At 42.8% G+C, this 15,072-nt stretch overlaps 2 protein-coding genes across 3 annotated transcripts in view; both read left to right on the top strand.

The window, feature by feature from the left end:
• Positions 1–9,919, top strand: part of LOC6527190 (nitric oxide synthase) — a 34,807-nt gene extending 24,888 nt beyond the window's left edge. The window contains exons 13-19 of one of the 2 annotated variants that reach the window (XM_002088248.4): positions 628–732; positions 845–912; positions 6,290–6,623; positions 7,059–8,201; positions 8,451–8,575; positions 9,298–9,364; positions 9,565–9,919. In XM_002088248.4, the coding sequence (XP_002088284.1) occupies positions 628–732; positions 845–912; positions 6,290–6,623; positions 7,059–8,201; positions 8,451–8,575; positions 9,298–9,364; positions 9,565–9,672 (1,950 nt within the window). In that variant the 3' untranslated portion in view covers positions 9,673–9,919. The other variant, XM_039370329.2, reaches the window with a different exon arrangement.
• A 3,107-nt stretch (positions 9,920–13,026) lies between these two features.
• The window catches only part of LOC6527187 (cell wall adhesin EAP1), a 29,672-nt gene continuing 27,626 nt past the window's right edge, over positions 13,027–15,072 (top strand). The window contains exon 1 of the mRNA XM_002088245.3: positions 13,027–13,466. The gene's annotated coding sequence lies outside the window, so the exon portion shown is untranslated. The remainder of the gene's footprint in view (positions 13,467–15,072) is intronic.

The raw sequence follows: 15,072 nt of genomic DNA, 5'->3' as shown, positions 1-15,072 counted from the left end.
ATAAAAGTGAACTTTCAGCTTGAAAATTTATTATTATTAGCACTTATTTGGGCTAATTTACACATTTAGTTTCAAATTTGTTCGAAGTAAGCCCAGGAAATGAGCTGGCATTAGACATACTCGTACTTCATACTGCCAAATGACATCCCTAATTTGACATTATAAAACGCTTTAGCCTACATCTAAAATTAGCCCCATTTCGGGCGTCCCCAATTTAACCTGCGACCTTAGACTTAAAGGCCGTAAAGGCCAGCGCCACATGAGACAAATTAGCATAAAACCGAAATTTACTTTTACATTTTTTGTGCCGGCTTAGTGTCCGGTTGGTTCCGTTTTCGTCCGATCCCCAGGATTCAGTCCAGCTTCACCTAGTCGAGGTCCTGGTTTCCTCGACATGTGTGTGTGTAAAAAGCATCTGCCGGCTGGCTGGCAAAATAAGATAAGCTGCAAACACCTGTGACAAACCACAGGGTATTTGCGAGAATACAGACTCATTAGGTTCTCTGTCCATAATGCGTGTTTTGCGGCCGAGTATCTAATGACCACAAAAGTGTTTCGACTAGCAAAAAATTAAAGAAAAGAATACGGATACCCACTGCTGGAGGGCTAAATTGTTTGTTCATTTAGATATATTGCATGTCGGACTACGATATATCCTCCATTGAGCACGAGGCATTGTTAATTGTTGTGGCCTCCACCTTTGGCAACGGTGATCCCCCCGAAAATGGCGAGGTAAGTACTCCCTCCGGAATCCGGATCATAGTAAACTAATTAATGGATTAGGCCCAGCCGCCTCCTAACGACCCGAAATGTGAACTTTAACTTTTCGCCCCGTGCCACGCAGCTTTTCTCCCAGGAATTGTATGCGATGCGTGTCCAGGAGTCTGGCGAGCATGGATTGCAGGACTCCAGGTGAGTCAATAAATTCCCATCCTTTTCTGGGGCCTCCTCCTCCTTCTCTTCAGTCTGTTGGCGCAGTCTTTGCATAAATTTCGTATAAATCAATTTTTTGCGGTTACTTCGATGTAGTGGAAGGAGCAAGGATAATAAATAGGGACGAGTGGGCGTAACTGAATTGCTTTTTAAGCAAGTTTTCTTTCATTTTGAATTTCAAGTTCATGCAAATGGGGTTTTTTCGTATCAATTTTTATTGCATACCTTGTGGGGCATGCAATGAGATTTTAATCCCATGTCTTTGGTAAGGCAACAAAACCCGGATTAATTAATTATTTTGCTGAACTGGGATGGAACGCGATCCAACATAGTAACCATAGGAAGGGATAGATAACGAGATAGAAAATAAAGGAAATCTAAATATCTCTGTGACGCCTTTCAATCATGAAACACAAGTTGAGTCCATAAAATAAATGTAACATTATATCGTCTCTCTCTAACATCTAATATATTTATCAAGGAAATTTTAAGTAACGAGCTAGATATGTGACCGTTTTTTAATATTTATCTAAACGCAATTTATGGCATTCTTGGAGCTAAGAAAAATCAATTATATTCAATCAGGTATGCCCACTGTAGCTACTTGCAATTCCAGGATTGCTGGCTTTATTGCTGACAGATATTTGGCATTTTTGTATTATTAATTGGCCCCACTTGCTATTGTCCCGCATACTCGGCTTTAAAATTACAAAGGCTCACACACACACACACACACATGGGCACTGGCACACATACCGATGCACGCAGGGATAAGGACACGCACTTAAGTGCGTGCCGCTCGAGAGAACAGACAAATCCGCGCAATTTCCCTTCCGCCACTGCGAAGGGGAAAAAACAATAACAATAATTTTGTTATTTCGATATTTTCCCTCACGTATCGTATGTAGGTCTGTGTGTGGGGTTTTTATGATGTAAAAGGGATTTCCGCTTGACAACTTTGACAACTTGGGGCACACACACTTATGTACATACTCACACACCGCCATTCTTTGGTGGCTAAATTTATACCTAAACAAGCTGGCAGTCGCCTGTTGAAAATGAAATTGAAAATTCATATGGCGCTGGCGGAAGGACCCGGGGCTGCCAAAAGAAACACACGCCCCCACGGACGGAAGCCAATTCAATAATTCTCGTAATATGAAGAGTCGGGCTGTAAAAAATGTCCTGCGGCCGCATTTCCGCACTTCTGCACTTGCGATAAGGGAGATGATTTAATTGAAAAACAAGAGAGAACGCTATAGTCGAGTTCCCCGACTATCTGATACCCGTTACTCAGCTAGTGGAAGGGAGAAGGAGAGTCTTAAACACAGTTTTTCGCGGTTTGTGGGCGTTAGAGTGGGCGTGGCAAAAAGTTTTTTGGCAAATCGATAGAAATTTACAAGACCAATACAAAAATGAAAAAATTTCAAAACATTTTTCAAAAGTGTGGGCGTAGCAGCTTTGGGCGGTTTGTGGGCGTTAGAGTGGGCGTGGCAAAAAGTTTTTTGACAAATCGATAGAAATTTACAAGACCAATACAAAAATGAAAAAATATTAAAACATTTTTCAAAAGTGTGGGCGTGGCAGTTTTGGGCGGTTTGTGGGCGTTAGAGTGGGCGTGGCAACATGAATCAACAAACTTGCGCTGCGTCTATGTCTCTGGAGTCTGTATGCTTAATCTCAACTTTCTAGCTTTTGTAGTTCCTGAGATCACAGCGTTCATACGGACGGACAGACAGACGGACAGACGGACAGACGGACAGACGGACAGACGGACAGACGGACATGGTCATATCGACTCGGCTATTGGTCCTGATCAAGAATATATATACTTTATATGGTCGGAAACCCTTCCTTCTGCCTGTTACATACTTTTCAACGAATCTAGTATACCCTTTTACTCTACGAGTAACGGGTATAATAATGGCGGGATTCTCTGATCTGACATAATTGTGCGTGTTTATTGTATCAATTGGGCATGTTTATTAATTTGTGTTTATTATAATGGGCGAATTGTGATGGGCGTTTTTAGTTTCACTCCCTTTGTGTGCTGTAAAAACCAATTAATTTGATTTATTACTTCTTCATTGGATACCGTTTTGTATTTATCTGCTTGTTGAATTGGGCAAAGCTCATTTGGGCGGAAGTTTCGCAGGAATTTTGCCAAACCTGAGTTAATTAGCCTCTCTCGGCCTACGTTTCTTATTTGTATTATGATTAATTGTCGGGCAAATTATACAGAGCAAATTTATCGTGGGCTCTTTTGTATAGGACTCGGCTATAATCGTTTCAATTAGTTTGCAACATTTCAAGCACTCCCTTTAATCGATTGCAATTTTTGCTTGGCCAGCATTGAAGAAATGAGGCCCTGCTTCCACGCTGCGTATGAGCAATTTAAACAAGCAAGCCTCGCAGCCTGATACCAAAATCGCTTCGGGGAGGCTATCCTCATCATGTGAACTGGCCTGAACTGCTGAAGGTCCTCTTTTGGCTGCTTAAACGCTCGAGTGAGCTTGGCTCGTGTATTTGTTTTTCTTATTTTCCCGAGGCATTTTGTCGCTTCGCAAATTGCTTTGCTCTTAATTGTTTGCTTCGATTGATTTAATTTTAAAGCTTGAAACTTGCCAACTTGCTTGAGCAACTTGCCGAAACTGAAACTCAAACTATTGCTTAATAGTTTCCGCATAGTTTCGTGTCGAAAGTCAAATCCCAGCAGAGACTTTTTCAGCCAATAGATGGGGAAGACTAGCGACTTTCGCTACAATATTTGTGGTCCAACAGAAGTCACTTCACTGGTTGGTACTGACATTGCTTGAGAACCACAAAAGTGCACAATTCGTTTAAAAATACTGGCCTTGTCCTGCTTTGAGTCAAGTGACTGTCATCTCGAGCCCACTTAATTGCAGTCCATTATGCCATCAACGCCTCCAAGTGTCCTTTTAAGTGTCTGCAGTGCGGGTGGGATGTTTGTGTTTTTATGTGTGAGCACCTGACATCCGTATCCTGTTGTCTGTAAACTGCAACAGCACAGAATGGGGCACTTATCCGGCCTTAGACGTCATCATTAAGGACAGGTGGCTGCGATGCATTTGCCATAAAAGTTGCTTCACACTGATGATGGCACCTATAAGCTCGCAATTACTCCACTTTGCATAATGAGTGGAGCCAAGCACTTGAACAAAACGCTTCTCAAAATCATTAGCATCTTTTTTTCTATGCCCGCTCTCAGCGGATTTTCAAGTGCACAAAAATAATTACAAGCACAAGTTGTTGGATGGAGCGGAGCCACTTGACTCTAGAGCAAACTGAATAAATACGGGGCGAAAATGGCATTGCCAGCTTTTAGGCAACTTGGCAAATTTATGATGCTGCGGGGTGCACTGCGAGCATTACGCATACGCAGTGTGTGCCAGGCATAGTATAAGTGTAATGTAGTAAAATAAAATATAGTAAAATTTTACCAATGTTACTTCTAACATGGGTTATCAATCAAAGTCTGTATTTTTTTTAAATATTTATAATTTCCTTTTTTAATACTTTTATAGCAGTGTTTTAGTGTAAAGGTACAGCCAATTCTCAACGGAGCCTGGTTTCGTTTTAATTATTCGGAGTCCAGGATTTCCAGTCTGCCTCTTCGTTCTTTGGCCCTGTTAGTTTCTATTTTTTTCGCTTTCAATAGTTTTGCTCTGCCACCTGCTGTTTTCCTGCATTTTCCCGCCTCACTCGGTGAAAGTTGAGCTGTAAATTACAACACTCTTTTCACGCAATGCTGCACTTCTGGGTGAAAAGGATGTCTGTTTGTTTGCGTGCTCGGTGGATCCTTCCAGCTCGTTGTTGCTGTTGTTGTTGCCGCTTTAAGGAGCATGTGATTAAGTTGATAGGCGTCACACAGCTTACAACTTGGCTAAGCACCGAAGCGTTGAGTTGTGCTTTCTGCCGCCGTGATGAATTGCAAGTGTTTGGCTTGGAATGGGATTACGTTTACTTATAATTACAATGGTTAAAGGGGATTTAAAAGTTCAAGGGATGATTATATGGATTAGGTTCATCTCTTGCGTAATTGATATCAAACAACATGCGTAGGTTACACATGCTGACTCCTGAAATATTGATTGTCTAATTTATGGCCCCCAGACTGCCAATATTATTTGCCCTTCCCTTAATGAAAGCAACTTTCTGTGCAAGTTATTATTGCGAAACTCATTTAGATATAATGAGGATTGGGTCTCGTTACTTAAATAGTAGAGCCGCTTAAGTAGCATTGCCGTAATTTAATATTCCTCTCCATGACCATCGCCCTATGGGCTTGGGTGGGGATCTTCATCTTGACCGTAATCCCCGACAGGGTCTGCTCCATCAGTCGCTGTTAACAAGCTTCTACAACGTGTAAGCTCCATGCCAGGCAGTCCTGACGGGTGCTGAGCCCTCTGCTCGGGGCAACAGGTTTTTACGACCCCACTAAAGCCATAAACTTTGACCCAAAGCCAAGCTGAGCAGCTGGAGCTCAAATAGTTTTAAATGCACTGGTAGTGGGCCATGGCCTTGGCCAGATGCAGTTGGCAGTTGGCAGTTGCGAGCTGCCAGTTGAGCCGCTGAGCAGTCTGGCCAAAAGCGGATATTTCGTCGGACTTTGGGTTTTCGTTAAAGACTGCCAGTGTTCATTGTTGAATCATCACTCAACTTTTTCCTCTTCCAACTGAGCATTCGGAAAATGCAGCTTGCGCGGGGAAAAACTCACATGCTGGGCTTTTCCAGCTTTTCCAGCTTGCCGCTGACGAGCAGCTGACGAGCGGATGATTACGTTTTTTTTAGTGGATTGCCCATGTCCAAGTCCATGTCCTTCTGCAAATTCCAGTCATCTTGTCTTTTCTTCCCGGCTACAGCAGTACTTTGTGCCCATTTTATTTTTGGCAGTTTTTGCACATTTCATTTTCATTTTTTTCCGAGTTTTTTCTTGTATTTTTCACTACATCCAATGACAAGCGTAATAAATGCTTTGCTGTCAGCCTCTGCTTTTCTTCTTTTATTGTTGCCTCCTTTGGCGTGTTTTGTTCATTGTTTAGTTCCTGCACAAAAACAACAACAACAACAGCAGCAGCAGAAGCGGACGGCCGCCCTTGACCACGCCCCCTGCCTATTGTTGGTTAGTCCTTTGTGAAATATGAAACGGAGGGCGGGAAAGTCCACCCAGCAGGCCCATTTTAATTTGAGTGTTCTGGGGACTGTTTTCAAAACTGGCCTGCATACTTGGGGCTGCCTCCAAAAGAGGTGCACTGGATGATGGAATTTCCTCCTAGCAATAGGCCAAATGATTCACCAAAAAATCCTTGCTTTCCTTTTCCGCCCACGCAAACAGCATTGGCTCGTCGAAGTCCTTCATGAAGGCCAGCTCGCGGCAGGAGTTCATGAAGCTGCCACTGCAACAGGTGAAGAGAATCGACCGCTGGGACTCGCTGCGGGGCTCCACCTCGGACACCTTCACCGAGGAGACCTTTGGCCCCCTCTCCAATGTCCGGTTCGCCGTTTTCGCCCTCGGCTCCTCGGCCTATCCGAACTTCTGCGCCTTCGGTCAGTATGTGGACAACATTCTGGGCGAGCTGGGCGGCGAACGCCTGCTGCGGGTGGCCTACGGCGACGAGATGTGCGGACAGGAGCAGTCGTTCCGGAAGTGGGCTCCCGAGGTATTCAAGGTGAGTGCGTTGGTCTAAAGTGACACCTTCATGACACGGAATCTGTGCTGGGCACATGCGTAAATTTGCAAGTTTTCGAAAGAAGAAGGAATCAAGGAGAGCAGTGCGTATACGCAATGCACTTGCAGTGGAAAGTCATTTTTATTCCAGGACACTTTTTCATCTAACAATAATTCAGTTGAAAATAATATATTTCCAAGAAAAATAATTAACAAATTTCATTTATAATACAATAATATACAATAATAAAGATTCAAATTCATAGTTAAGCAATGTTTTCAAAGCTTGTTTTTTACCGTAACAACAGTGCGTATACGCAATGCAGGTTTTAAAATGAAGTTTTGCAGTATTTATCTAAGCAATTTAAAAATAATTTGAATAAATGAGCTTATAATTTAAAACGGATAATCCCTATCCGATAAAACATTATTTCAGTTGGCCTGCGAGACGTTCTGCCTGGATCCCGAGGAGAGCCTTTCGGATGCCTCGCTAGCGCTGCAGAACGATTCGCTGACTGTGAACACGGTGCGTCTGGTGCCCTCGGTGAACAAGGGATCCCTGGACAGCAATCTGTCCAAGTACCACAACAAGAAGGTGCACTGCTGCAAGGCGAAGGCGCAACCCCACAATCTGACCCGCTTGAGCGAGGGAGCCAAGACAACGATGCTGCTGGAGATCTGTGCACCCGGCTTGGAGTACGAGCCGGGTGATCATGTGGGCATCTTTCCGGCAAATCGAACGGAACTGGTTGACGGACTGCTGAATCGCTTGGTGGGTGTGGATAATCCCGACGAGGTGCTGCAGCTGCAATTGCTGAAGGAGAAGCAGACATCGAATGGGATCTTCAAGTGCTGGGAGCCGCACGACAAAATACCGCCGGACACTTTGAGGAATCTTCTAGCGCGATTCTTTGACCTGACCACTCCGCCATCCCGACAGCTGCTCACTTTGCTGGCGGGCTTCTGTGAGGACACCGCGGACAAGGAGCGGCTGGAGTTGCTGGTCAACGATTCGTCGGCCTACGAGGACTGGCGGCACTGGCGACTGCCCCACCTGCTGGACGTCCTCGAGGAGTTCCCCTCCTGCCGGCCACCGGCTCCCCTTCTGCTTGCCCAACTGACGCCGCTGCAGCCTCGCTTCTACTCCATTTCGTCGTCGCCGCGCCGCGTGAGTGACGAAATCCACCTGACGGTGGCCATCGTGAAGTACCGCTGTGAAGATGGCCAGGGTGACGAGCGGTACGGCGTGTGCTCCAACTATCTATCCGGCTTGCGGGCGGACGACGAGCTGTTCATGTTCGTGAGGAGCGCCCTGGGCTTTCATTTGCCCAGCGACCGCAGTCGTCCCATTATTCTGATTGGTCCTGGCACTGGAATAGCTCCATTCCGCTCCTTCTGGCAGGAGTTCCAGGTGCTACGCGACCTGGATCCCGCCGCCAAATTGCCCAAGATGTGGCTCTTCTTTGGCTGCCGGAATCGGGATGTGGACTTGTACGCCGAGGAGAAGGCGGAGCTGGAGAAGGATCAGATCCTGGACCGAGTTTTTCTCGCTCTGTCCCGGGAGCAGGCCATTCCGAAGGTAGGTTTTATGGAGTTAGCAATCAAAACTTTGTTTTTACACAGAAAACACATTAAATATTTTGCATGTATTATGCTCCCAACTTGTTAAGTTTTTCATAAAAAGAAATTCAAATCACATTACATACCACAAACATTCAATAACAAGAATCTATATATATAGTTTGTTTTTTCCCTCTGTATCTGAGCAATTCCCGCTTATGTAATGATTTGTTTTTCGATTTGGCATCGCATCGCCTGTGCATTGCAGACATATGTGCAGGACCTGATTGAGCAGGAATTCGATTCGTTGTACCAGTTGATTGTCCAGGAGCGGGGCCACATCTACGTCTGCGGCGATGTCACAATGGCCGAGCATGTGTACCAGACCATCAGGTAAGGTTTGCTTTGCTTTAAGTTTGATTGCCTCTGTGTGTTTGTGCCGAGGAGTGGGAGAGAGTGCTGCTCATTCCCAGGACAGGGAGACGGGGCACCTTTTCCCCTGAGTTACCATTGCGAGTTTTCCGTTTTCGAATGCCCAACGGTCAGGCATTTTGCCATCGCTTGGCTTTTATATTTCCTTTCTCGGCCTCACATTTTTTTCAAAGCTTCTGATTAAGTGCCTTATTGTGAAATACGGGCTGTCTCAATCCAAACGCACAGGATATTGCATAATGGCGCTGTCCTTACGCAGGGATTTCAATGGAAATGTGCTCGTAGTCTTAAGCGGTTTAGTTTAATTGAAACCAGGTCAGAAAAGACTGGCGCATCTGTTGCGTCTGCTAATTGGAAAGGTCCTTAGAGACAAATACATATGTAGGCTTCTTTACCTGAATCTTGTAATTATGAAGAAGTAAAAATGATAAATTAGTGAAAGGTTATTAGGCGATTAAAGAGCAAAGCCTAATGGGTTCTAGTAAATGAAGCTAATGTTAAGTAAAGAATAGAGTAAACTTTTTTTACAGCTTCCCTTTCAGCTTGTCACTTTATAAATCTTGTAGCCACGTCCCCACAGATTACGTCCCATATTCCTGTGCGAATAAATAAAGAGTTTTTCACAATTTTCCTGTATTTTCTATACACACTTCAACTTTGCCGTATTCCTTTCTCTTTGGCAGGAAGTGCATTGCCGGCAAAGAGCAGAAAAGCGAGGCGGAAGTTGAGACATTTTTGCTAACACTGCGGGTAAGTATCCTTAGCGGTATAACGTTGAGCTTTAGCCATAAATACCGACAGTGGAGGGGTTTCCTCTCCGTCACACTCGGCGTATGAGCAATATTTCCCAGCTAGCACCAAAATAGTTTTGAACAATGTAGTGTAAAGCGACATATGATGACAGCGAATCTACATACATTGTGTTGCACTGCTCTTTCGATTTTCCACAGGACGAAAGTCGCTACCACGAGGACATCTTTGGCATCACGCTGCGAACAGCTGAGATACACACCAAGTCAAGGGCCACCGCCAGGATACGGATGGCCTCCCAACCCTAAGGATAGATATTCGAAGTAATCAAAACGGGATGGTGACATATCCAAATAGGAGTGGAATACCAAGCACTTACCCTTTTTTTTCTTCCATATTCAAATGCAATTAAATATTGTCGCTTTGTTCATTACATATTCGTATGAATAACGTTTAAATAAATTACCTTTTATTATTGATTCTAATGTACAAATCAATTCGGAAATCAAAATCTAAATGTTAAAATATATTTCAAATAAACGAATCGAAAAAGAATTCCATCAACTCGTTAATATAAAGGAATGGAGTGGATTAGTCAAATGCAATTTCCAGTTTCGGCACCAAAGTGATGGCCATTGGCTAAGCGGCTTAAACTGGCTAAAGGGAAATGGAAGTTGGACGATTGGCAAATTGGCAAATTGTGCAGAAAATGCAATTTTTAAAATAAATACTTACTTTCTTTTTTATTGATTTTTTTTCATACCCTATTTCCCCGATTGCCTTTGCTTTAGGAAAGGGAATTTTACCAGCTTGGCAATGCCAGACTCGAAAATAGGCGAATCATATATATTTACCTTCCGTAGTTCGCTTTACACTATATGCATTACAGTGGTACTGATAGATAGATTTGCTGGATATACAAATTATTTTCATTATAATTGGAATGCATTTCCTGCGATTTAGGCAAAGCTCATATATTTAGCTATCAATAATGAACATGTCAGCCAAATGGGGCACAATAATTTCTTGTTAAAAGCACCGGGAACCATCAATATGTTCATCAATTAGAGTGTTTTGTTATCTCAGGCCCCCGGTGCATCTACAACTCGGTAGCTGCGCCAACATTCCGGTGGCTGTCTGCGGTTTCAAAGCGTTAACAGATTTGTACCTTGTGCGAAATTCTAAACATCCACACATCCAGACATCCACATCCCAACTTTGAGCAAAGGGGCTCACCGCGATTGCGACTAGGTGGAGTATCTGATTTCAATGCTGAAATTGAATTGTGAACGCTGCTTGGCTTCTGTTTGATTTGTTCTTGTTTTTGTGTGCACATACATACGAATGAGTATAGGGTATACTGGGTATGGGAATACCCGCCGTTTGCTTGGCATATTTGCGTTTTCATCTTGCCATATGCTCGAAAATTGCCCATGAAAATGACGGCTTCCCATTTATATTTGTTTATATGCCAACAGCACGGGAAAGCCAGAAATGGCTAATATCCGTAGTTACTGAATATAAAATATGAAATGAATAAGCTTGGCTTATCTTATTGGGGACTAAAAATAGGAGAGTCTTTCCTTGGTATCTAATCAGCAGAAAAGGGTTTTTTGAATAATTGGTATCGTGGTAGTCGAGCTACTCTAACGATTAGTTCTTACTTGTTTCATTTAGAAAAGCAATTTTTTGTTTCTTTTTTATCGGAAATTTCTACTGCAGTGAGTAGTCGCGGTTTGACTTTTGATTGACATTTTGCCCGTTTTTTTAAGATAAAGCACGCGTATATCTTTCAATCAACTCAGCCTCCTCTCATATTTCAGGTTTAGACATATGTCAATGGCAGAAACACAGGAAACTGATAGATATTGCTTAGGAAATGGAAATGGAAAGGTTTAATGGACTTTTTTTTTGCCAAAAAGTAGAAGCTTTGGCTCATACATTTGATACAATTTAGGTAACAAAACCCCATAAATACCTCATCGGTTGACAATAATGAAAATACAACATTTTGCCTACTTTGTAGCAATAGTAGATGTATTAAAGACGATTTGCCCATTTCATTGACCTTTTGCTTCGTTGCAATATCGTCACCCGATTAAACTTATGCAAATTCGGTAGAAATTGGTAAAGTCGCGTGGCCAAAAGAGAGAATGCTGCAGTTTCTGCTGAAATTGGTACGAATGACTCGCTTGCTGACCGCGCCGTAAAATCAGTAAAGTTTGCTTTTACCAACCGAAATGCGATTGTAAAACTCTGCAGAAATGGTAATCGTAAACTGATGTCAATGGCTTATTGGGTTTTTTCGACCCGCAAATGAAATCACCTGATCTTTTTTTTTAGCCAGAACATGAGTCAGCTAAAGGCAAAGGGACTTGGGTTAATTGAGCGGGATAAGCCCAGACTAACAAATGGAATGCAGTTCCACACATGGCACGCGTCTTACTTGCCAAGTGACCAACATTTTGGCTATCAACCGGCTTTTACCTCGCTCCGAAGATACTCCATTTCATGGATACACTCTCGATTCGGAATCAATCTACCGACTTTCAGCCTAAGGCAACCTAAGACGCTCACAACAACCACCGTTCAGATGCCGCGGGTCCCACCAACATTCCTGGCATAATTTCGTGTGTGAGTAAGCAAACGAGTTCGGGAAAAATTAGACGTCATGGGGCAGCTTCGCTTGCCGTTGGCAACAAAATTGGTGGGATTCACTTCACAGAGCTGTCTGCCGAGTGCACAGAGGTGCAAAGTCGAACTCAGCGACGAAATTGGAATTTCTGGTAATCACAGGACGACTCAGCACGTTTCAAGAATGCCTCAGGCAAAGGCCTGATTCTGAATTGGCTAACGAACACAATATTCTGAGTTAGGTTACCCAAATAGGAAGAATCAAGGTTGAAGAAATCGAGTAAACAATTTTTTTCATTAGTCATTCCAATTTAAATTTGTATATTGGCACTAAGAAATTCCCAGCGGAAGCAACATGTTGCGCACAATCCAGCAACACGCAAGTTCACTTTTGCCGGCTCGCAAGTTTTGCCTTCGATCCTAAGTTCGCTTCGAACTTAAATCAGCGCCGACTCAGGCGGCTCAAGCTCAGAGATATTACACTTGGCCATAAAATGGCTATAAACGAGCTAAGCCTGAGCTTTATAAAACTATTTCACATTAATTTTTAAAGAAATTTCATTATTTTTAGCATTTTATTTATTACATCAATAGTGAACTTGGACGCAAGAGAAAAAAACTCTCTGATCGCAGTAATTATAACACTCTTCTTATTAGAACATTGTAAGTAATTTTAAATTATGCAACGAAAAAAGCATTTTTCTATTTGCAAAATATAACTCAGCTCTTAACAAATATTTTCAAAATTAATATGACATTTTATTAGGTGGCTGAACATGTGTTTTTCTCCCAAAAACAAAGCTGGCTAGAAATGAGCTGATCCGCCATCGCCGTTCAAGCCTAACATTGCGACTTGAACTTGCCGCCGTTCGAAGACGGGGCGTGCATGAGGGGGCGTGGCGGGTCGGGGCGGGTTGGGGCGGGGATGGGCAGGTGTGCGAGCGAGCTTGGTTACCGCCGACGGCTGCAACAACAAAAGGCAAACATCGCCACTCTGATGTCGATTTTTTTGTCGGGCCGCGCTTCGTTTATTTTAGTTAGTAACGAGATTTCGAGCGCTCAACGTTGACGTCGCGGTTGAAAATCGAAAATCGGCCAAAGGCAGCAGAAAGCTCACATAAGTTACAGTGCGTACTGCCTACGGTGAACCCACTGCGTCGGTGAGTGTCCGACTGTGCGACTGTGTGCGGGCGCAGACATGAAGTGAATAAGAAATTGGAAAACCACTAAAACATAACATATATGTAAAATATATATTCAAAAAAAAAAAAAACGAAGAAAAAAAGTAGTAAAAAACGCAAAAGAAAACGGCAAGAAACGTGGGTAAGGCCAAAAGCGAGGCAAAAACCGTCTAAAGAGCAGCAGCAATAGCAACACCACCAGCTCGACGCTAATCAGAAAATATTTCTTTGCGCCCAACGCGCGCCTCAAATCGAAAAAGCGCGAAATATTCATTTCGGCCCAAAACGTAAGTGTCTGCATGTGCAAGTCGATATGGGCCATATGTGGCCAGGTTTGTACAACAAACCAGGGGACACTTGTAGTAATAATATATTGCAGTGGCAACAAAAATAATGCAAAGGTTGTTGATAGTCGGTTGCCAAGAGTGAAATTATTGAACAAGAAATTCGTTTCCAGACACGAGGGTTTGCTTGGTGATTTTCAGCCCAGCGAAGCGGGGGAAAATGCGCCAAAATATTTACGCGCCGTAAATATTCAGTTTTGCTGCCATAGCCAAGGAAATATAGCCCATTGCAGGTGCTCAAGTAGAAGATTATATTATTCACAGGACATTTTTTGGAAATATTCTAACAAAAATTAAAGGTAAATTGTTAAAAGAACGAAAGCAAGCAGAAAGTGAAAAATAAATGATAGCTGACTTTCCTAGGCAAACTGCCAAGTTAAAACTAAAAACTGAGACAAAAAACCTTTATAGATCAGCGAACTTATAAATGGCAGGAAATTCTAGTGAACACAAATTGTTGAAAATATAATTTGTTTAATAGCTGAACAAATTTAGCAGATCACATTTCAAAGAAATACTTGAAATATGTTTACCCACATTTCCTGTGAAATCGGCGAAGCTGTTTGAACAAATCGTATGGTTAATTCGCAGTAAGTGAAGGATGATGTGTCTTTGCGATTGTTATGATTCGTATACCCCAGCTACATAGTTCAATTACCTGTTCAATACCCCTGATGGCAAACAATTGAAATGCTCCTGAACTATGTACCATTATTGTTAGGTATTGCTCTTTATTTCTGTGTACTTTTTGGCGTTCACAAATTGTTTGGATTTTTAGAGGCGGCAGAGGCGGCGACGGTGACTAAGTGCTGATTTTTACGATTACAGGTGTTTGAAATGTATTCATAATGTATGAGCGACTCTGCTGCTGCAACTGATGTGTGTGGCAGATGAAATAAAGCCATTTGACAGCAGCCCAGACCTTACAAGGTTCATTGCTACATACATTGCTACTCGTCACTGTATTTTTTTTTCGCCCAGTTTCATGTAGGCTTGCTGTATAGATAATAAACATTAAGCTTAATGGCATTGTCGCTGGGCTATCCAGCTACCAACTACCAGCTACCACGAAAATAAAGCGAGTAAATCAACAATAAACAAATGGCAAGCCACGCGTGTCTGCCTTTTAGCCGTGGCTTGTGAACTTTTCTTGTGGGTTTTTTCTCCTTTTCCTACACGTATATTTTTTTCCCGTATTTTTTTTTCTTTTCTGACAGCTTCTATAGCGTGTTAATTCAGACGGCATTGTATTGAAATCTTGTTCCTCAATTTTTGGCACATTCATTTGTGCGGCTTCTGGGGATTCATTGCAAATTAAGCGTCGCTTCTTGCCGATTATAGAAATTTTCGCATCTTGTTGTCGGTGGTGTTGTCGGTCATGCGCCCCAAAGTCAGCCGTAAATAAATTCGCCTATTAAGGCCGCAATTAGTTGATTTAAATTATTAACTTTGGCTCTCTAATGCGCCCGAGGTTCAAGGTTAAGGATGGCCATTTAGATGAATTGTGAGTGCTCGAAGTTCGTATGTACGTATTTACGAATAGAGGTAT

This window comes from Drosophila yakuba, chromosome 2L, assembly GCF_016746365.2.
Source record: "Drosophila yakuba strain Tai18E2 chromosome 2L, Prin_Dyak_Tai18E2_2.1, whole genome shotgun sequence".
NCBI classification, from domain to species: Eukaryota; Metazoa; Arthropoda; class Insecta; order Diptera; family Drosophilidae; genus Drosophila; species Drosophila yakuba.
This window is presented reverse-complemented; position numbering and strand designations above follow the sequence as displayed.